The sequence below is a fragment of the Triturus cristatus genome, chromosome 8 (genome assembly GCF_964204655.1).
Source record: "Triturus cristatus chromosome 8, aTriCri1.1, whole genome shotgun sequence".
Classification (NCBI taxonomy): domain Eukaryota; kingdom Metazoa; phylum Chordata; class Amphibia; order Caudata; family Salamandridae; genus Triturus; species Triturus cristatus.
Window position 1 is genome coordinate 365,039,907 of NC_140591.1, and position 23,562 is coordinate 365,063,468.

Genomic DNA, 23,562 nt, shown 5'->3' on the forward strand with positions numbered 1-23,562 from the left:
TTGCCGAAAGTTGAACTCAAGTAAAACTGAGGTTATACTATTTGGCAATCTCTCTCCAGCATGGTCTCCTGCCTGGTGGCCCAACAGTCTGGGTTTACCTCCGCTGCCAGTGACTAAAACTAAAAACCTGGGTTTCACCGTGGATGATAAGCTCAGGTATGAGGCCCAGGTATCTAAGGTAGTTTCCTCCTCATTCTTTTCCATCAAAAACTTGAAGAAAATCTTTCCTTTCATTCCTAGAAACACCAGGAAAACTGTGGTCTCTGCACCCGTCCTGTCAAAATTAGATTATTGTAATATCTTGTACATGAACCTGCTGGAAAAACTACTCAGAAGACTGCAATCGGTGCAAAATACAGCAGTCAGATTGATCCGGAATATTCCTAATTATCATTTGGTTTCCTCAGGCTTCCGGGAACTACATTGGCTCCCTCTCCGACAATGAATTAAATTTAAAGCGCTCTGTGCGGCCCATAAGGCCTTGCATAGAGAAGGACCGGAATTTTTATGGAAGCTTTTTAACTGGCATACTCCAAACAGACACCTTCAGTCTGCCAGTGCTAGACTGATCACTACCACAAGATTCATAAAAGTGAACTGGGGAGGAAGGAGCTTTAGCAACAGCACAGCCAGGCTTTGGAACTCTCTGCCACCACATCTTAGGGCCATATCCACTCTCCTCACTTTCAGAAAGAAACTAAGGACTTGGTTATTTAACAACTAGTAACTCCCGGCTCAGCATGCTTACGTTCAGTAAGCGCCAAGACACCTACGGTTAGACGCGCGCTATATAATTCTGTTTAACATAACATTTGGCTAATATTCACCATTATGTCTCAGTATATTATTGGTTTTTGAACACAGATATCTGATCAGAGATATGTTTATAAAAATGTATGATAAACTTATATCCTTGAAAACAGTAGATCTACAGTTATTGCAAAATGTAGTATCTCGCAATGCATCAACCTGTGATCACACACCCAGGTTTTTTTTAATATTTAACTTTACAATCACAGATAACAGCACTACATGCCAACCTGTAGATGGTTCTGTGATTCATGTGTAAGTGAAAGAAACATCACTGTAGCTTTCAAGATGAATGCGAACAATAGTTATGTGGAATGCACAGGATTCTCACAGTAATACATCTCTGACCTCTATGAAAGAACAATTGTTGCTAAGATTCATAAGTAGAGCAAAATGACAAATTATGCAATAGTGGTTCACCATGAACTGCGCTGTCAGGAGTCGTGGACAAATGGACTAGAATCCATGGTGTTCAAGCTATTAGATCCCAGCCGGTAGCGATAGCGTAATGAATATACGGAGTAAGACCTGGCTAAATTCAAATGAAGGAGCCTCCTTTGAGTAGGATATTCATTTGAGAGCCGGAGCTTGTGTTTCATCAGCCACAGGGAAACACTCTTTACTATTTCCTACCAGTTCACCACCACATTTGATAACTTCTGACCTAACGCCCACTGCTGGACATATGATAATTAAACTTAGGAATAACAGCCAAACGTCATTATCTCTTATAATGAATATATGGTCCAATGAAGATTTATAGGAAGATTCCTTATTGTTTTAAACTTCTTAAAAAAATTAAAAACATTTGGTACCTAATGATAAAATCCTTGCTCGAAAGGACATGGCACACGGGCAATACCTGGCTGCATATGAGCGAACAAATGTTCTTATAGGCGTGTTTTCTCAACTACATAAGTAGTCTGAGGGGAAAAAATAACACTCAAATGTAAACATTTTTTAGTGTGTACTGCATTAGGCTGATATAAACCATTGTTTTCCTCACTTGTTTCACACATTTTCTTGAGAAATTAGTAAAAACATTTTAAAACACTAACGGTCTTTAATGCGTTGACTATTGAGCAGTTTATAACTCTGATTGCAAACTTCGATAATTTTTGTTTCGTTGGTGTTAAAATGTTGTGTAAAACAAAACTGATTATAAAATTGAAGAAAAGACATTGGATCATATATTTAAATGAAAGCTAATGTTGCTTACGGTACTAAACATTTTTATTGAAACACATTATGCTTGCTTCCACTTCTGTCTTTCATCCATTGCCTCTTAACATCCAGAACACAAGCATGCCACACAGCGTAATTACGGACAAACAAAAGAAATTGATGCTGACTGGGTGATGAAAGCGGCAAAGGAAGTCTGAAGTGCAAAGGTTCCGCAGACAGAAGGGGCCTGCCTTTATTCCAGTCCCAAGGTTAAAGCGTGCTTAACCTTTTTTACGCTAGGACTCTAGCCCAAGGACTTCAATATGTGGTTTCAGGGCTGCAGACTAGACCTACAATTTCAGAAAATGCCTGCCCCAGCGACTGCAATAAATCTTTACGACACATGGCCATTTGACAAAACTGCCAAATATTTGTAGCAGCAAATTAGCAGGACATAAACAAAATGTTTGGTTGTGTCCGAAGACATAGGTAGACTGGTGGATTGTCTATTAAAAGAATTATTAATACTTAACTATGTTGTCACACTATTCACTTTTTTAAATTGTTACCCTAATTTATTGAAAATATGTGGAAAGCGCGCACTTTCTACACGCTTTACGGTACAAAATGACTAAATGAGGAGGGGACTTTTATAGTGAAGAGCTGTGAACTCAAGCTAATAGGGAAGTGTTCTGGATCGTTCAATTTTAGTGAAGGGGAGAAACCACAATAAAACAATAGTCTACCACCTTATTACACAATGGAAGTTTCATCTTCTGTTCGCTACTGTAGGATATGTTTAGCTTGCGCTATCGAGCTTTCCCACTTTAATTTGATTTCTTCGGATTAGGAGGTCTTCACTCTCTTCTAATTGTATATTTTATAATTATGTTTCTTAATTCATCTTTTATTGCCATTTGATTATTTCTACACGCGTCTCCTCTTGTATTTCTTTCAGTCCTGTCTCTACTTCTGCTTTGCAGAGGCAGAGCCCCCCCGCGTGCCACAGTCGCAGCTTCACTTGCTTACTGTCATGGTCATTACATTTTGATACACTTTATTTGCTTGCTTTGCAAAAGTTAAATTTTTTCTTTAGTTTACCATTCCTTTATTACTTCTCTGTACTCTTCCACTGGAGCTGGAAGTCGATTGTACTCCGAAACAAAACTACGCTTAAATTCAACTGGTTTGGCAAACTTGCATACATTAAAGCGTGACCATGAATGGCTCCAACCATTCAGCTTCAGCAGTTTATGGAAATCGGCAGCGTTCTCAACAACTCTAGGGCCGGCTTCTAGCCCTGCATGAGCTATAAGGCAGTGGTGTTTATTGTGCTTAATAAGCTCAGACAGGAATGAATTGTGGCAGTGTCATGGCCCTGATCCCAGACTACACTTTCAGTGACTTTTGACAACATCAACCATCCACTCCTATTGCAGTGCAAAGGTGAAGCTGGTTTTCAGGATCTTGCCCTAAATCTAATAGAGTAATTTCTGTCCGACAGATTTGGATCATTAATGTCCTCTTACAAATCCATCTCAATCAATACGTGTGAGATGAGTTGTACTTCTATTCAATTTTGATCTGATTTTGGCTGCTATGTTGCATGTGATCCGTAGTGGATCTTCTTCCTTCATACAGATGAAAGCCAACTGTTCTTGATTTTCAGGGACACCTGCACTGTTCTCAGTGCCATCTGGGGATGGACCATGACAATATATCACAACCTGAGACAATCTAATATTGTACTGATTCTATACACTCTTTGTACTGTGGGATCCAACAGTCTGGGCCTCTTTTATGGGTAGTTGTCAAATTCATTTGAGTGTCTTGAATCCCCTGTCTTGTAGACCATATCTTCTCATTGGGTCCACGAATGAGCATGGTAATGGTAAAGCTGGATTCTTATCTTATTGTATCTTACCATCTCTAAGAATCCTCAGGTCGACTGAACCTTTTTACCTGCTGAATAGTGTGAAGGGAAGAACATCCAGTTTCTCTATATAGTCAATTAACTTCAAATTATACTCCAAAAATCACTGACTCCGAATTCCAAATTTAGGGGTTTATTACAAAGCCAAAAATAGTTGCACATACAAGCACCCCATCTTGAGGTTAAGAAAAATAAATGGGCACTAATACAAAGAATATCCTACGCAGGAGTCTCATCCGAATAAGAATAATAGTTAACGCCAAAAGCATCAGGCAAGCAATAACTGCTCCAATCTCTGTTAGACTTCATTAACCTAAAAAGAAAAAGCAATTAGTCTATCCCTACACTATCTCTAAGGTGACATCCCTACTTAGCATTATTCCCAGGCAAAAGAGAAAAGGTGTCCGTAGTGAAGACTTCCTTAGAAGTACACTAACTTTGCTTAAATCAATAGCCAAAGCTATAGAGCTCGTTCTGAGATGCTCCTTCTAGCTTCCCATCTAATCCTCGACTGCTTCACCCCCTCGGGCATTGTCCCTAATTCAAAATCACAAAAACAGTAGAACACGCCCTCGTCACACCTCTTCGGCCAGGTCTTCCTTCTGTATTTTTCCATCGAAACTTTTACTTCATCCAAAGGCCTTTGGAGTGACCTTGGGTCCCAGGCACCTTCTCCTCTGAAAGTATCGTATCTGCATTCCAGTGTACTCCCATGTTGCTTCTTCTACCATCCTAACTCCTAAAACAAAGGGTTAGTCTTCCTAGTCTTCCTAACGAGCTATGTGTCCTTGCACCTGCAAAAGAAACGTATAATCGAAAAACTTTCCACTTGCAGAATTTGCTAACTGCTTCTTACTGAGAGCCTTCCCAAGAGAACACTTTTTGGTCTACAATATTCAGCTAACATAAGAAACAAATAGGCCTTTCTCATAAACGTATATATGATCAGGCTTTTACACATTTAAACACACAATTCTAAGATCACACTATAAGCATTGATTTCATTATGCTTCATGTATGAATAAGCAAAACTAGACGTGCAGACTTTAATATGGTGCATGTTGAAACCTAATGCATCACATTATACGTGAACTAATTCAATATGCATCATCTAAAATACTTTTTCGATTAAACACTGCATTGATCTCCATAAATGGCATGATTACATTTCTATTCGCACTAATGTATGCTGCTTTAATACTACATTTCTAATGACCACACGTTAATAAATTTCTTTAGATATGTGGTTGCGGACTACCTGTGATTATGATGCACCCCTACAATTTTCCGAATAACATGGCACTCTATCAGTAACTAAAAGTTGCTTTGCTCCCTCCAGGTGAATTTACTCACCACACATCAATGAATTTGTTACTTACATCAAATCTCGACTTTTGGCATGTAGTGTGTCTTGGGCTTCCTGCCCATGCCGACTCTCACCTCGTGTTTTCAAAATCTGTCAACTCCTTTTCTACTTTGGTTACCAGTCCATAAGCACATCAAATCATTCACTGTAGATTGATGTTCTCCAAGCAATGACTTATTTTTATTTAGTTTGAAAGATATATAAATACAGAACCAAACAAAAGGGTGTATTGTCCACTTGCAACTTTCTCTCTTTGAACAGAACAGATAGGTGGCCCACCTTTCTGGTGCAAGAGGCGCATCATTGGTATTAATCGCCAGGAAAGCCTCCAGGCACACCCTGATCATTCTTTTTGCAATACCTCGCCTTTTTACATTGTGGAATTTGGCTTGTTATCCCAGCATTTCCCTCAGTAATACCAAGATACAATCTCGAGCCTGATCGTTGCACTCTGCAACATTTATAACAGCATTACATATTGTACGTGTGTGCTATTTTTTCTCCTTTTCCATTTGTGGAGAGCAGTGAGGTCTGACAGCAATAACATCATTGTCTACTTTTTTTGTCTATGAAGAGGAAATGTGATCATTCTGACAATTTTTTTTATTTTTTATAATGCTGATGTACCAGTGTAATACGTCTGAGAAAGGCTTGCACAGTAAGGCACGTACCCTGCAGACAACAGTCGATGTTACACATAAGGGTGCAGGACTGGCAATAAGAAACCGGGATTCTCAAAACTGATTTACATCTTTAAAGATTATGATACATCTCAGAAACACCTGCATAAATCAGAGCATCCCCTTAATGCTGACATCAACAACAGTTGCACGTGAATGAATAATAATTCTTCGGCTCTTGCTTTTTCTGCACTTCACAAGCTTTACATATTCACATGACTGAATCACTCGACAGAAGATGATCACATTTCCTTTTCAGGATGAGAAAACTGCATTGAGACAAGAATACTACTTGTAGCCCACCATCTTTAAAGGTGAGCCCCCACAATTTAAACATGGAAATAACTACCTGCTGGACATGACTGGTCCACGAGTAGGGACATAGGGCCTGATTACGAGTGCGGAGGTCCGATGGAATGCCGAACTTGTGGTCTGACCGACGTATACCAAGTTTGGCACTGCAGTACCACTATAACTGCTGGGGATCTGTGATCCCTTACAGATTTTGGAACGGTGTGAGGCTGCAATATGCTGGTGGTGCCGCTGCGGCACCGCCAAGCATATTAGGAGTTTCCTCACTGCGACCCTTTTCATGGTGGTGAGCCCACCCTAAAAAGGGGGGCTTGAGGAAACTAAGGGGGCCCTACAGGGCCCCCTGTTGCTTCTGTGCATGGGGGTGCATGCAGAGGGGCACATCGTGTACCCCGCCGTCTGTATGCACCCCCTTGTTCTGCCCGAACAAATTCACAACAATGTGCATTTTGGTCCATGCAGTAACGGTCTGTAGCGCTCCCACAGCGGTGCCTTTCTAAGGCTCTCCTATGAGCCTAAGAAAAGAAGCTCAGTGGAACCGCTGCCGCAGGACCACCCGACCTGTATTCCTTGCGGAATGAAATGGGCGGTCTGACTACGGGTTTGGCGGCCTTGGAGAGGGGCTGTGACCTGGCAGCCTGCTACAAGACCACCAAACTTGTAATCAGGCCCATAGTCATAAATATGAGAACACACATTTGTGAGGGGCAAAATGTCCCACGTCAATACCCAGCCGTATATTCTTTGGCTGAGAGTCTATTCTGCCCTACATTGCGCACCCACCCCTGCATACATAACAGAGCAGTGGATGCGTATCCACTGCTATGTTTTTCATTCGCCCCCTTGTCACCCATGGAGAACAGGTTCTTACTGTCCTGTATGAGTGAATACTTACATTTACATTCTTGGGGGCGTGGCCTTGTGGGCTATGATGGTGTATGTGTCTAACTGAGCTCCCATCCCCGGGGTTGTCAGTATGTTGATCCTGGGTACTGACGGAGACCATTAAATGCCCTCATTCCGTCCATTGACAACCATGGAGCCTGCAGAGGAGTCTGCTCTCCCAAAATTGTGCTGGCCTGCGTGGGCAGACACGGGCGAGATTGGCGGTGGTGAAAAGCAGTTTAGGCAAAATGGCGGTCACTGCTCGCTCGGTCTGCTAAAGACCAAGACGGGTGAGGGTAGCCCACCATCATTCCTGAGCATTCCGGAGTCTGCAAGGGGTGACACAAGAATCAATAGGCCTGCTTCATAGTGGATGAAGCCGGCTGAAGTAATCCTTGGCCCCAATGGAATGACCAACTCCCCGCCACATGGACTTGCCTGCTGCATGGAACACTCAACCCCCACCAGTTGCGGTGACTGAGACCACGGAGACACTGCATAAGCCGAAGAAATACGTGGCCTCCCGGGCTGCTTATGCTGCCCACCGGTGAAGCCTGGGGAGTAAAGCAGGTCAAGGCCCCATGGAGAAAAAAACCCTTATTGTGACCAGTGGTTCAGCAATGAACCCTCTCTTTGCCTTCTGTTTTTCAGGCTTCGTTCCACTGTGTTTTTTTTCCTGTCCACCCAGGCCAGGATGGCATGAGATAATCTAGCCATACAACAAACACAATCTAAAATTGCCAAATTTACGACCCCGGCGGTGGATGTGGAAGTGACCACTGGACAATCGGGCAGACTTTGCAACTATCGGAGACTGTCAACTCCTCCACCATTTTGCAGGCATGGTGGAGTTGCTTGCATATTACTGGGCGTCACAATTTCTTAACGTGAAAGATTGGATGAGTGGGGGTTGGTGGGACCCAGCGTTCGGCTTGATGTAGCCCGAGTGGGACGAGATCCAATACTCAACATTCTGTATGTAGGCCCGATACGCTGATCATTAGCTGACATTACAAGAACGGTCATCGGAGTGTGGCGCTAGGACCTGTGGTGGATGAGTTGATATCGAAAAATCACCCTTGAAACACCCTATATGGACCAGTAGTTACACCACACTGCTCAACTAGACAGCTTTAGACAGTGGGGCCTCATTAGGATCACAAAGCTGGGAGACCTCTGGTAGGGATTCAACTTGGGGTCCTTTCGGGAACTCCAGGAGTAACACTCCCAGCATAAGTCACAGTCTTACAATTACTTGCAGTTACGACACACACGTGCCACCTCCACCACTCACTTCTGGAATCTATACCAGAGTGTAACCCCTCTAGAGGCACAACCTCTCATGGGCCCCATCAACAGAGGGGGTAGCTCAAGATTCTACAGATCTCTGATCAGCAACCCACCTGTCTCTCTCCTTAACCTCATGTCCAAATGGGAGCAGTGGGCGAGCCCTTTATATGGGCCGGACTGGAGAGACGCGTGCATGTCTACCAGAGTATTCGTGCTCCCCACCATACTCCGGTTCATTCCGTTCAACTATTTACACATGACATATCTCACACCCATGCGCTTATAGTAAGCCAACTGACTAGCCACTTGCAATTTGTGTCAAGGGGCAGAAGCACACTTCTTTCACATGACGTGGGATTTTCCAGTCATCATGGGATACTGGAGGAGGATTTTCAGAGTTTTCTGGGGAACTGGGTGAAGTCATTGAGCCCTCCGTGAGGATAGCACTGTTGGTTATTATTGAGGACTTTGCAGTTCTAAGGTGTATCGGACACTCTTGGTTTTGAGACAGTATTGGCCAAATGTGATATCGCCAAACATTGGCATTCCCCCAGCCCCACGCCACTGGCAAGTTGGGGAACATCATTGGACTGGTGTGCCATACTCTCTCTAATAACTGGTTGATAACTCAATAGGCTGCCCCAAGAAATATGAGGGGGTGTGGGGGAAATGAATGGCTTATCAATGTCTTGCATGAGGGGCTGTGGCTGGGTTCTGTGTGTAAGTAGTATGTAAACTCCGACGTTTTGTATTACTGTATAACAATGATAAAATTGATATATATATGTATAAAGATTACATTCCTACCTCAGTGTCAGGGGTAGGAATGTGACTCTGTATTCTACCACTCATATATTCCAATAGTCAGTGGAGTAGTGGTCTTGAGTGCATACAAGAGAGCTTTCTGTCCTGTATCTGCATTATGTCTTTTCCTATTTATTTGTGCACTAGGGCGGGGTTGGTGTAGAGGGGAAGGTAGGCGCACCAGAGTCAGATAGGAATGAATCCGTCTGGGAATGAAGGATGCCCTGTAATATGTACAAGATGCACAAAAGCGCATACCCCCGAATGCAAAACTTGTGTGGGGACAAAGTATGTTTGTGTGCAAATTAGTTTGTGGTTTGTGCACATGCAAATTTTCTCTGTGAACTCACACATGCTCCAAAGACACCTATTTTTAACAATCAGAGGTAGTGCAGATTGAGAAAAAGAGGTTGTGAATTTGGCGTTAGTAGATTTCAAAACTGCGTGAGTTTCCAGTTTGTGGTTGTTGGGACGGGAAGTCTCCTGCATGTCTCTGGAGAGAGTGCTTCCCCTGCCTTATGCTAATCTCCAGGCAAGTCACTCAAAAGCTACTGTATGGTTTCTAGATCCCTACCTCCGTGAGCATGACAATCATACGTGTCCACTGAGGGTCTCCCTGTTTACATGACTTGAGACCCTAGAGCTTGGCTCTGAGGTCAAGGGGGCATGCCTAGTGCACCCCTATTTTTCAGAAAGTGGCTACTTCCCTCTCTACCCAGGCTGTGTCAGAATGACAGTGTTGGCAGCAATAAATTTATAGTCAGGAGAGATGAGTCATTAGCCACCCTCCTGATCAATTCTGTGCAGTCTATCCCTTGCCTGGGGTCCTGTTGCCTTTATCTACCTGACGTGTGTTTGAGAGCCAGTGGGTGTACTGGGGAAGAATGATGAGTTGAGCCATTGGGTGGAATGCGAGCTGTTCTGCTGGACATCCCAGCTCCCCCCGAGCCCCTCCCCGTTTCCTTGGAGAGGCCTGGTGGGCTGGGGTAGGCACTCAGCTCTTATCTGGGTTTAGCTGCACTATGCTAAGAGGAGGGATCGCTTTCCCTAAACTCCTCCCCTTCGCTGAGGAAGCCTGTACAAGCAGTAGCTGGAGAATAGAGGCCAGTGAAACATGCCCCCACCTTTCTTTTGTGTGATTTCTGGGGATATCAGGGTGAACTGGCATTCTGTCCAGCCACTGCCATCCTACAGCTAGCCAGTGGCTACTGGACTAGTGGGACTCCAAAACACTGTGCCAAGACATCAGGCACCTGTGATCAGATCCCTGACTTCCAGGAGCAGTGTCCTCACTCAGGACTGGAGGGCACTTCTGTTGCTTTGGGTGGGGATTATGGGGCTGATCAAGAACCTGTGACTTCACATCATATGTTGAAACTATATCCTTTCAATCCAAAGATTGTTATCAAGGCCCTAGCGAATGAGAGCAATCCTGTGCAACATGGTCTGTAATATGCAATGCTAATTGTGTGTTTTCATGTTAACTGTGTTTTTATAGTGATTCGCGTTGAGGCACTATAATACTATTTGGGGTCAGAACTCTGGCCCAGAGGGTTGTAGAGACATCTGGTTTTCACTGTTTATCCTAGTTTTATGTGTAGTTTAATTCTCGTTTGTGTATTAAAGTACTTTTCTTTTATAAAAAGTAAAGCACTGACTGGGCATTGATTTTATCAGCTGGTAGTACGGTGTGCACTGTATTCTGAATGTCTAACCCCACCTCACCTCCTTGAGTAAGCCTTAGACTGCTCTGTCTCGCTACCCTGAGAGAGTCAAATGCCGGAGAGGAGTACTTGGTTATCCAGTTTTGGGTCCACTAGTACTGAGGACCCAGGACACCAGTGGGAAACACTCAGTTGGTACGATTGGAGCGCAGTAACCCCTCAGTGCCATTGTGCCTAGGAAGCCGGGTCTAACAGTCAGCCAATGTTAAATCAATTTATCTATGTTCGTTTTTACATTGTCTTCCAGTGCCTTGGATAAAATATCAGGTTCCATCTCTTTTCCTTCTACAGGCCCTGGAAAGTGAATTTGTCTCGTGCCAATTACATCAGTGGATTGACCTTATTTTTGGATACAAGCAGCGAGGGCCAGAGGCTGTGCGGGCTCTAAATGTCTTCCACTACCTCACGTATGAAGGCTCTGTGAATCTCGACAGCATCACTGATCCAGTGGTGAGAGAGGTAGGTGAAAAGAGGCCTCTTTCTTTCTAAATCCCGGCGGTCATTTTCTGTTGAATGAATCCTTCAGTCACATTCACTCTCACCAAACAAGATGATTGTGAATGTTCCGCAAGAACAAAGTGTGCATGGGATGAGAACCTAGTCGGCCTAGGTGGTCGTCAAGTCATCGAAATGCCAGGAGTAGCAACAGTGATGAGTGATAGTTCATGAGCACTTTAAGTGACTGCACAGCGCCAGGATGCAGTGTAGCCAGTAACGAGCGCTATATAATTTTCACCAGCCTTTCACTTAATGCTGCTTTTCAGTTTTAGTGGGTGCTAAACTCTTTCACAGACTGAGGAAGCCGCGGGAGCACTAAAGTCACCAGTTTATAGACAGAAACCTTGATAGCATTCGTACTTTGCGCTCTTTACAAACTGTGCATCCTTGCATTTGGCAGCTATTGAAATATTTGAAGCTCCCTTCCTGAGTGTACCCTTCTTTTTATACCAATTAACTATTCATTAGTTATTTAATGTAGGGGATTGGAGACCGTAGCTTGCTAGGAACCTTGTCTATTTGAATTTGGAGGATGGATTGGCAACTCTAATTGCATAATGAGATGAGAACGCAAGATAGGCTCTCCAGTTAGTGGGATGGCTACCAAAAGGGACTAGTGGAGTGCACAGTACAGATTTGTAGATATCATACTGTTCTCTACAGGGCATTCATACTTTAAAAGCAATGCTATATTGTGCTATGACCTGAAATGCAGTAGACAATCAATTTAGTTATTATGTGACCTAAACCTACTTATATTGTAACCATGGAACGTAATGCAGCTAGATATTTAGGACTGAGAAAGAGGCAGTCATTAAAGCAAAGCCTTGTAGTATCTCTTCTCTTTCTTTTGATGTATACACACATGGTTCAACAATTTAAGGGGATATCATGACAGTGCGCTATGGCCTTCTGCTCAGTAGGAGTAGACTGTGATTAAGATTGGAGAGACTCGTGCTCCAGTGTGTTGTGGGCGGTGGACATTGAGGTGTGTACCGTATGAATGCTCTGTAGAAGATGGGTCATAGTGGAGTGTCATAAGGGAATGGAGAGCAAGGTTAGGGGACACATGTTGACTAGTGGAATTTTGGCCAATGGACTGTTTGGCAGGGAGTAGGTGAGTGTCCTCAGAGCCCGTGTTGAATAGTCTTCGCTTGCATAGAACAGGCACAATTAGACCTTAACAGGTGATGCCCTTGTCACATTATCCTAAATGATGGTAGTTGGATTTGTATAAGACGTGCAATGACTTAAATTGCTACTCCTCTGTAGGTGAAGATCTCACCTCTTGAGATGAACCTCCAGGTCGCAGGTTTCCTGATTGGTTAAGTAAAACACATATATCTAGCACAGAGTAACGGGCCATACTGTCTCCATGCCTTGGTCATCAGCATTCCCAACAACAAAGGTCTCCAAGAGTAGAGTCTTTGGAAATCAAGATGTCCTAGAGCACTACAAACTTATAAATGCAAATATAATTTCAATAGAAGACTTCAATAACAGTGTACCGTTTATTAGAAAAAACTAATTTACAAACAGTGTAGTACTGACCACAGTCATCTGTATTTTGGGCCATGAAGAGCATTGTGGAGTCTCAGTACAAGATTGAAAAGAAAAGAGGGGACAAAACAGATATCATTCCAGGAAAGTAATCAATTCGTTGTAATTAAAACCATGGGCCTGAGGAGTGGAAGACTCGTCCATTTGTCCACTTGCAATCATATTGAACTATCACTCTGGAATCGGACATTGGTCTTTCTCTTTCCTTCTTTCATGTAACTGGTGTTATTTTTCTCTGTTTATGACCACTTCGAAGGGATTTTCCGTTGTCATCTGCTATGCTTTTTCCGTTGGCGAAATCTCTTTGCACGAGCTTCCACAGAAGCAACTGATAATTGATCCTTTTATTGAAATTGATTTTTTGTTATTAAGTTTTCAATCACAGCCATTTCATCACTCCAAAATGATGAAACAGCTTTAGATATAAAGGTAAAAGAAAAATTACAATGGGACCGAAAGAGGGAAAAAGCCAGGAAGATAAAAAGAGGAAAATACACACTTTAGTCCTTCATTGTCGCCTGGCTATAATGCATTGTAGCATCCAATGGTAACCTATTGCATTTACTTCTCGAGTGAATCTAGTCTGTCAGAGTGGAGGCATCTGCAGTTGAGTCTCTCTCATGTTGATTTTGAGGATTCCTACCACTAGCAGCTGCCTATATTTTCCGTTCAATAATGCAGAAAAGGCCCACAGGTTATGTGACCAGGAAATGGTCTTACGTACCTGGAAAGTCATTGGTAATGAGTTGTCATGAATTCCCTCACACATCAGTGTGAGAAGTTGGCCTGGTATATGATGTTCACTAGTTAAAGTGACCACCTTGTACCATGCCAAGCAACCCTTATGGTGTGGTTGTAAGTCAACCTTTTCGGACCAGCTGCCCTAGTGGTAGCGTAGGCTAAGCAGTCTTTCAGGCTAAACTCGTTTAGGCATGTGAAGCAAGCTGTTTTACCATATGTAACCCCCTTTTATACCAATGAAAGGACACCACACAGATATATATTCAAAATATATATGTATTTATTACTCAAAGTATCCCCTAGACTCTTTATGAGCACAGGAGCACAAATCGTTAAACAAGAAAGTATTACAATATACAGAAGTTGCACTTTATATGGATAGGCCCTGGTTCGCCCGCTCAAACCATATACTAAAATAGTGGTATAAGTACCACGAACAGGAAAGGGAAAAGGCCTAGGTCCTCTAGAATCGCTGGGCCTACAAGGAGCTAACTTCAGTTAGTGACCAGGAGGTCCACGGGTCGCGTGTGCAGTGAGGAAAGTTACACGCGGGCTCCCATAGGTTTTCAATGGGTGCGTAAAAGTTCAAATGTTACTGCTAGAAGGGTCTTCTGGATGGACTACGAACTTAAGACTTAAAACCTAGACATTAGAGATGTTTCTCTACACTTGTGCACCGGAGTGCCAGCTTTACCTCACCCACAGGAAGCGGGTGCATAGGTCTCGAAGTGCGTCGGGTTTCGTCTATCTGTTCAATGGAGCCTGATGACAAAGATGCTGCAGGCGGTCGGTCCAGAAGAGATGTGGTGGATCCAAGGATGGATCGGAGTTGTAGAAGACCTGAAAGCAGAGGGGACAGTGTTCACAGTCACTAGCCAGTGACCGGCGTGGCACCAGGTAGGTACCAGGCGATGTCGGGTGCAAACAGGTGAAGAGGTGTAGCTTGTCTTTGCAGCCACGTGGTCCCTGAAGATTGACGACGTCCAGGAGTCAGTTCACGAGCTGTCCCACGCAGGCTCTCGCTGTCGGCGGTGTCGGCGACTCAAAGGAAGCAAACAAGCCTTGGCAAAAGCAGGAGTTGCAGGAATTGAAGAAAGCTGATAGCTCTGACCAGCAAGGTCAGAGGGGTTACTCCTTTGGAGGGAAGCAGGGGCCAGTCTGGAGCAACCAGACCAGCATCGTAGTTTTTGATAAGGTTCGCCAAAATGGCCACTAGCCAACGGGCCAGGGACCGGGCAGGCACGTCGAGTCGCAAAGTGCAGAGGAGCCCCACGCAGATCGTGGAGATGCTGGAGGGCTCACCTTTGGTGCAGATGCTGCTCGGATGTTGGGCTTCTCAGGACCCAAAGCACAACTCGGAGGAAGCCTCTGTTGTCGCGCTTGCAGCTTGTCGAGTGTCTTCCAAGATGGCTGGCTCCACGTGTCTCGGTGCCTCCACGGGTTCCTTCTTTGCATGGACTGTGGATCGGGCTGTGAGAGGTCTGGAGGTCCAGTTCTTGTCGGTCTCTGGGCTCGGGCTCCGGCGGGAGGCGGCGGCAAAGCAGACGTCGATTCACTGGTTGGTGCTTGCGTTAGCAAGATGGTCACTCCCTGACCATAGGGGAGATTTCCTTCAGTCTTCTGTGCAGCAGAACGTCGAAGTTCCCGTCTTCTTCTTAGTATTAAGTTGATTCCAGGATGTCTGAAGTCTTAGGACACAGCTCCTACCTTTAAGCGGATTCTAGGGGCCGGACTACCTGCTAGGTCCCTCCCTAAGGGTGGGACCAGGAAGGGGGGTGGTTACACCCCCAATCCTTTGTCCAGCTCGCCCCAGGTCTGGGGCTGGTGTGCCCCAGGACCGGTTTGAACTGACATATGCACCGAGGCTCCTTGTGAGCCTCAGGCATGTCTGTTTCTATTCAAGCCCTACCTGACCAATACACAAAATCCTGTCTGGGGTGGTACTCGCACCTCCCCTGGCAGGAAACCCTTTGTCCACGTCTCCCAAGCTGGAAGGACTCCCAGCAGCAGGAGGGCAGACTTGTGTCTGTGGTGGCAGCGTCCATTTTGTGGAGCTGAGGCTATGTCTGATTTTACCCGGGTTTCAGGTTCTGTACATGTCGTGTCCCTCTAGAAGGGTGGAATGCTAACCCCGTCACCAGAATTGGCGAGGGGTTAGTATTCCAATTCGTATGACACCTTACTCGACATGTTTTGATAAAGCCAAACCAAAGATAGCATTTAACCGCGAGGTTCATAATGCACTTAAGAGTATATGGTATGACGATATCTGGAAACGGTAGAAGGAAGTTGTTCCGACCACTGCAGACAGGCTCAGCTCGTGCCAGAGCACCATCTCACATGGAACCAAGCACTCTGCCTTCAGGATTGTTAAGGCCTGCCATAGGAGTGACTTATAGGTTAACATGTGTCCCATTTAAGGTTAGGTATAGGTATACTACACCTAAGTAAGAGGTGGTTACACCAACTTACCCCAGCTGAGTGATCAGCCAGTTGTGTCAAATTGCTAGGCCATGCCAGGGGTGGCACAATACATGCTTCAGCCCCTGGTAGGCCTTAGATACACCAATGCCCTGGGTACCTAGTGTACACTGGTATAGGGGCTCACAGGGTGATCCAATTCCAATTGGTTATGCACCTAGGGTGCATAGTGTCAATTTAGTAGAGAGAACAGCAGGCTGGGGGTCTGATTAGCAGGCCCACAGCCTCAATATGTCAAAAACCAGTGAAGCAAAAAGCAAAAATTTGGGGTGACCATAGGATAGCAGACCCTACTCTCCTACAATCAGCCTTTAAATCAGCACGTAATCTGACAGTATAATGTAGCATGTGCAGTTCATAGCAAATTGTGCAAAGCTGTCCATGGTTGTTTTGTTGTAGTATCTCTTTGAATTTAGCAAGGTTTTCCATATTGTCAAGTTTTTGGCCAACAGAATAAAGTTGAATCATGTCATGGAAAAGATTCACTGCTATTTAGGGTTTATCCTGGTCAAAATATATAGCTGTTGGAATCTGGAATGGTTATATACAATTTGTCTTTTCAAGTGGAAAAAACGTTCAATATTTTAGATGCCTTTCCTGGTGCTGCAAGTCTGTTTTTTGGTTTTTGAGCATTTTGATTAGCATAATTAGCTTTCCCTGATATTCCCTAGGGCGACACGCCAAGTTGCCAAATTAGAGCTCCTTTAGATTTTTTGAGAGGGCCTCCTGGCTTCTTGTGGTTTTGACCTTAGTTGGGTGTTTTTTCCATACCACATCACCCAAGGTCACAGTCTGAGAAGCATGCATTTTAGTGACTATCATACTAGGTAATTCCTAATCTGCTCTGCTGTAGAAGGATGTACCAGGTTGGAAACTAGAACGAAGATCAGAAAAATCTCTCTTACCAAAGTATGCTGAATCCTAGTCATGGCTACGCAGCTCTGCCTCACTTGCCATAATACTTTGCAATATAGCAGATAGATCGAGCAACTTTTGGAGAGATGGTGTGATCATGTATTTGTGAAGTGAGAATTGCACTCCCTGTGCCTTCTGTTTTGGTGTACCAGGGCTGGATCTGTAATTTCCATCACATGGTGTTTGTAAAATTCATCCCTAGATCGGTAAATACTTTGTCATCTTCCAAATAGTCATGGCCAAACTTTAACTTCGTCTATTATTTGTTACAAGGCCCAAAACATATGGCCTTCCATTTCTGAATATTTAATTGCTGACTATTTTTATGACTCTATTTTGGTGACTTTTAGTTAAGAGTGAAATCTAATTAGAGTTTGTTGCAGGCACACAGAACCCATTTGTATGGGGGACATCTTTTGACTTCAGAATCTCATTTTACTGGGGACCAAAGGAAATACTTTATACACCTCTTGTAGTTAATAGGAACATTTTCTGGTTAGACCAATCTGGACTTGTGTGGTGGTTCTTGATCAATTATGATGTTGATCAGATTCATTTCAGTTTATAGTGTCCAGCCTGAGTTTCTCTCGGATCAGTAAATAGAAGGTCCTGAAGAAATCCAGATATGCCACATACAGATTCATCTGATTACTGGTAGTGAACTTGTGCAGTATATGAATCAGCACAGAAATCTGCACAGCTGTGGGTAAACCAGGCTAAAGCTTCCTTGCATTGGTGACAAAATGTCATTGCCTGCTATCACTTGTTTGGTTCATTTAAGGCTACCTGAGAGATGGTTTTACAGACAATGTTGATCAGACACGACATGTCACCTGGCCTTTCTTCTAAATGACCATAATGGTTCTCATAGTCCACGAGATTGAAAGGAGTCTAGGGCAGTAAAATCAGCATAGGTTGTTTTTAAGTTGACAACCAACCAGTACCTTAGCTGAAATACTCAGGAGGTACTCTATTAAGTCCAGGTGCTGTGCCTTTTGTTAGATGGCTGAAGGGATTCTCAATATATTTTTGGAGAACAGACTTCTAGCCCATGTGCAGAGATCCTCCAACTCACTCCACTTTTTCCCTCTGCTCTGGTTTGCTTACTGATGCTTCTCAGCCATTGCTGGCATTGAAAATAGTGGTGGAAATGGGTCAGACAGGTGCTCTGACATTTTTGCCTTGATATTTGACTTCAGTTTGCATAGGCCTCGGGCAAAGCATATTCACAATTTGCTGTGATTATTCCCCCGAGTGGCAGCTTTCAGCGCCTCACACATTTATGGAGTAAATCATTCTCTTAATCAACAATTTGTAAATCTGTTTCATTTGTCCTAAGCCTTACCTCGATGAGCCTCTTTGTCGAATCCTTAATCTATATATGTGGTGTTTAACATTGTTGGTCATACCAGCTAACCACCTCCTTGATTGATGCCTGAGTTCTATGCTCTTTGATTATTTACTTTGTGATCCGTTGTAGAATAATGTCCATAAGATTCTCATAGTGGGCATTGGTTTCATGCTCTTTCCTGTCAGGTTCCCTGCTTCAAGTAGGCTACTTCAGGGAGGGAGTCTGCAAGTTCTGCTGTTTTGTCTTGTTGGCTCATGCCTTAATTGTTTTCATGTAGAGATGGTTCTATCTTCAAATACAGTGTCAGTGCGTTATTTTCACTTTGAAGGTGGAGCTCTCTAATCTGTCTGTCTATTATATTTCATCAGAAAATAGTCACTGGCTGTGCTGTCCACTCTTGCATGGTACATATGGATATACCTGCTCTGAAAATGAAATGAGCTCAGTGTAGAGATCTGCTCTTCATTTTCTCAAATGAAGACCTGAAGAGTTATACCAAAATGCTCAGGTTTCTGTATTGACAGTCACGCATATCGACTGCACAGTATTGCCACCAACATATTGTCAAGGTAAGTAGAAAGCAAAGGTAGAATAGTAAATCTACACTTCCCAATGTTTGCTTACCTTGACGATATGCTGAAAACGCCTGCAGCACAAGCTCCCATGGAAAAATGGATGTTTTTGAACAAGATGCGGAGGGCCAGGGGGAAAGGGGCCCAGCTAGAGGCTCCCAATGTCACTTTCAAACTACCTTTATATGTCGGAAAGGCCGACATGGAATGGCTGTCAGAAACAAACATCATAATCCCGACAGCAGAGCCGCCGCCATGAAGGAATTATGAGGAGTTTCCAATGCACTGATAGAGCCTGCCGGAAAGCGTCAGTTGGTCCCTCTGACTGCTGCCTCTGCACGCATTGTAATGCATCTGTCGGACCGCAGCAGCAGATGGTGGTCGGACCGCAACCGACGAGCTGTCAATGATGGAATGATGATTTGGCGGTCATTAGCATGTATGTAAAAACCTATGCCATTCCTGACAAGGAGCTCATGCATGGGTTTCAAGGATCAGTATTCCTCGGAAACCTTCAGGTACTGTTGCCAGCATCCTGACTGGAGGAGACAACAAACATGAAATACCCTGTTTCCCAAAAAGAAAGACAACCAGCATAATGTACTGATGTCTGACTCCTCCACATAGGTCAACCTTTCCAACAGCAAGCCAGGCCTATTGTATCGGAGCGTACAGTCAGGTAGAGTAGCACAAGTAATTCTGTTTCTCCATTGATTTATCATTTCCCCAAAACACCGTCTCACATTAATCAAGAGCGTCCCTTTACTTGCTCCTTTAGCATGGCCTGAATCTCAGTTACCCCACAACCTTCTCCATCACCAGGGATAAAAAGGTCTGAAGCTTGCAGGATACTTCACATGCAATTTTTTATTTTTTTTTATTGACAACAATGTGATCTACATCTGCTGCAGCGTACCTTGCTCTCCAAGAATAAAGCATTTGCAGTGTTAGTATAAATGCCTGGTAAGTAATGCTCAAAGTTCCTAACTATGCTGCTAGGGAAGGGGTCTCCCAAGCATTGCCTGAGGTCCACTACACATTGTTAAAGGATCTTTCACACTGCTGATCTATTTGTTGACTTCTTTGTGTCCCTTTACTGAATTGAGAGAGCCTTCTTTTGTACCAAGGTAGAACACTTGGGTGTTCCATGTACGCATCTTACCCATGTAGTTGACTTACATTGCAAGACATGTGCAAAGTCATGAGTTTCATGAAGCCGTGGGTTTGGTATGAAGAAAGGATTTAAATTTGCCTGGTTGATATTTATACTTCAAAAATCCAAAGTGGAGAGAGCTAGGACAGTTGGACGGCTGTCCTTGTCCCTAGAAGTAATTGATAACTAAAGAAGACGGCCAAAATAAATGACTGTCTGACACTAGAGTGTCTGGCACCTCAGAGGTTTGTTAAGAAAACCCTCACACACCAACCTGGTTGGTGTCATGCTTCATCATCGGGTCCCAGCCGGGTAGCCGAATGCTACCCAGCTGTGCTGCGACACCTGTTTACAGTGGAGCTGGCTGAGGTGTAGGTGAATGTGATGAAGTGAGTGTAAATGTAAAAACACCTCCAGAATTCTACCCGTTAATTTATTCCTGGTGATCTGGGGTATGTTTAAAAACAAGAGAGTGAATAATGAGCTACAGATACTATGTGTAGCTTGGTATTACCCTATGACGGTCGACATGTTTCAGCCCACTTGAAAAAATATTGGGGCTTTCTTCAGGACCTCTCAAATAAAAGTGAGTGACGTGAAAAAGTGAGTGGTAAAAATAGCTACCACGTGTTAAAGCATTTTAGTACTCGCGCTAAGGAGTGCCATATATGCAGGGAGGACTAACCGACTAATAGTTTTGCAGGCTTTTGCATCTGGTCCTGGGGGGGAGCGAGCCTCTTTTAAGTCACATATTTGTGTTGAGGTCTCGTCCGCGGGTTCACCTATGTGTGGTCCTCAGGAGCAGCCAGGAATAAATTAACGGGTAGAATTCTGGAGGTATTTTTACATTTACACTCACTTCATCACATTCACCTACACTTCAACCAGCTCCACTGTAAACAGGTGTCGCAGCACAGCTGGGTAGCATTCGGCTACCCGGCTGGGACCCGATGATGAAGCATGACACCAACCAGGTTGGTGTGTGAGGGTTTTCTTAACAAACCTCTGAGGTGCCAGACACTCTAGTGTCAGACAGTCATTTATTTTGGCCGTCTTCTCTGGTTATCAATTGCAATTTATACTTGGCATTAAAATGAAGAGTATATTTCCACTGAATAGGGGTAGTAAGCACTTACCTTCTATTGCGCATTTTTGTGATGCCATCTTGTACAGATTCAGCCAGCTTGGTCTCCAGCAAGGTCCCAAATAGGGATGATTGGGCCACAGAACTAATGCAGCCATTACATGGATCTGGTTGCCCCAGTGGTCACAGGTTTGAATACCCGGGTGGCACACAGCCTCTCACCCTTCAGAGCCAAATAAAATGAGAGGGTAACACACAGCATCTGTTAAGAGGGCCAAGAGAAAACCTCTGGAATTATATGCACTCTCCCAAATCCCATGTTTTATGGTATACAGTGTTATGTTTTCCCTAAAAGCTTTATGTGATTCATATTTAGAGACACATTTCCAGGTGACCCAAAGTATGTTTTTTTCGCCCTAAAGGCCCCAACAGACGTTTTGTAGTAAGTTAATTATTATATTCATCTGGATTACCCTATTGACAATAATCAGACTCTTCCCCTGCCCCCAGTAAATGCCTATAAAACCCCTGCAACCAAAGTGACAGATGTTTGACAAGACTTGACTGGAGGTCAGTGATATAATATCTTCTACGCTAACACCTTTCTAAATTTGACCTGTGCCTGCATACAATGATCTGATGCCAGTTTGTGGGTTTTTTTTGTCGCTATAACATGTAAACTGAAAAATAAAGTTTACAAAAAAAATTAAAAAATGTAATTGACCTGTGGAGCTCCTGCTTGGTTCCCTATATTAAATGGAATGGTCTTTGCTTAGAGGGGCTACTGCAGAATATGTGCTGCACTGAGATAATTTACTCCAGACAAAATACAACCCACAACTCTAGGGCTGGAGAGGGTTGTGCCCTTCTAGCAGCAGCTGCTGCTGCCAATAAAGAGTGGTGGGCTGCACGGGGGTAAATAATAATATTTTAAAGAACACATCTGACACTGCCGCTCACCCTACCGGCCACCGCATCGGTTCTCCTTCACAGCTTCTTGGTTTCTGAACAGGCTTCCCACCCAATCTAGATGCTGCTCTCATGCTGTACCCAGCATTAGAGAAGCGCTGGGATTGGCCTGAGCGGGCTGGTCTGACGCCCGCACGGGTACAGGAAGTATATGCCTTTTCTCCATCTATGTCCGCATGTCGGTTTGGCTATCCTAGGACGGCTGGCCAAACTGACATGCACACTTACAGTGCCCACCACTCCTCCTTCCTTCTGCTCTCCATTGATGATGGACTCGGCTCACAGTGAAAAATAAAATGATAATTATTTTTCAGATGCGGGTTCCGACCAGTGGGGCGACGCTCCTCCGCCATTATGGAGGAGCCGCCGCTGCCTTCTCTTAGGGGGTTATTTGTAAGCGCCAAAGCAAATGCAGACTGTGTGTTTCAGAGATCATGCTAAGGGGCGTACGTTTTTTGCTGCGGTGCATTGCTTTTCTTGCCAGAATATGTCTAACCATAGAATTATTAACGAGATGAACCCAATGACTATTCCAAGCTAATTGTTTCTATCAGTCTTGAATCTGTAAGTATGTCACATAACTTTTTAAGATTTTACATTTTTAAGTAGACTACATTTTACCATCTTTGAGTATGTTTGTGTACAGCTATACTTATGTTTTCATACACTATTAGCATTATATAACTAAATTAATTAAGTTCTTAGTGTGCAGGCATGTGAGAACAAGGAGCAGGACTGGCTGAGGAGTTTAAGGAGGGCTAGGCCTTTGGCAGTCGAATGAGATGTGGACAATATTATCTATCCATTGATGTGGCAAATCCCAGAACTGGCAAACGTCTTATGCTGTATACTCGATTGGCGCTGCGTTGTGATGGTGGGCTGGGATGCCTGTAAAATGCTATGTTGCTGACTGCTAGAGCTTTTTTAATCTGCAGACATCAACACACATTTTGTGACATTATCACTTTGTCAACGGGAACAACTTTCTGCAGCCTTAGCAAGCAAGATGCTCCAAGTAAACTGAGGATTTCCGGTTCAAAAAGCACATGCAATTAGGATATGTTAAAACCATTTAGTATTCGTGCTTTTTAAGAAACGGCGCATTTTGTTTTTCAGATTTGTAGACAGTCACTGATTTGTTTTCTGCTACGTTTTTTTATTGTTATACTCCTTACTTTGTTCTTTGCCAGGTTATTGATTTAAATGGTGATGGTAAAAATAATAGAATCAATTTAATCAAAAATGTCAGAGTTGTGAAATGTATGAATGC

The 23,562-nt window shown here is 43.8% G+C and overlaps 1 protein-coding gene across 6 annotated transcripts in view; it reads left to right on the forward strand.

Annotated features, from left to right (window-relative positions):
• NBEA (neurobeachin) overlaps window positions 1-23,562 on the forward strand; it is a 1,788,010-nt gene that overhangs the window by 1,634,593 nt on the left and 129,855 nt on the right. For all 6 annotated transcript variants that reach the window (XM_085621699.1, XM_085621702.1, XM_085621701.1 and 3 more), the window contains one exon: window positions 11,260-11,427. In XM_085621699.1, coding sequence (XP_085477825.1) covers window positions 11,260-11,427 — 168 coding nt within the window. The remainder of the gene's footprint in view (window positions 1-11,259; window positions 11,428-23,562) is intronic.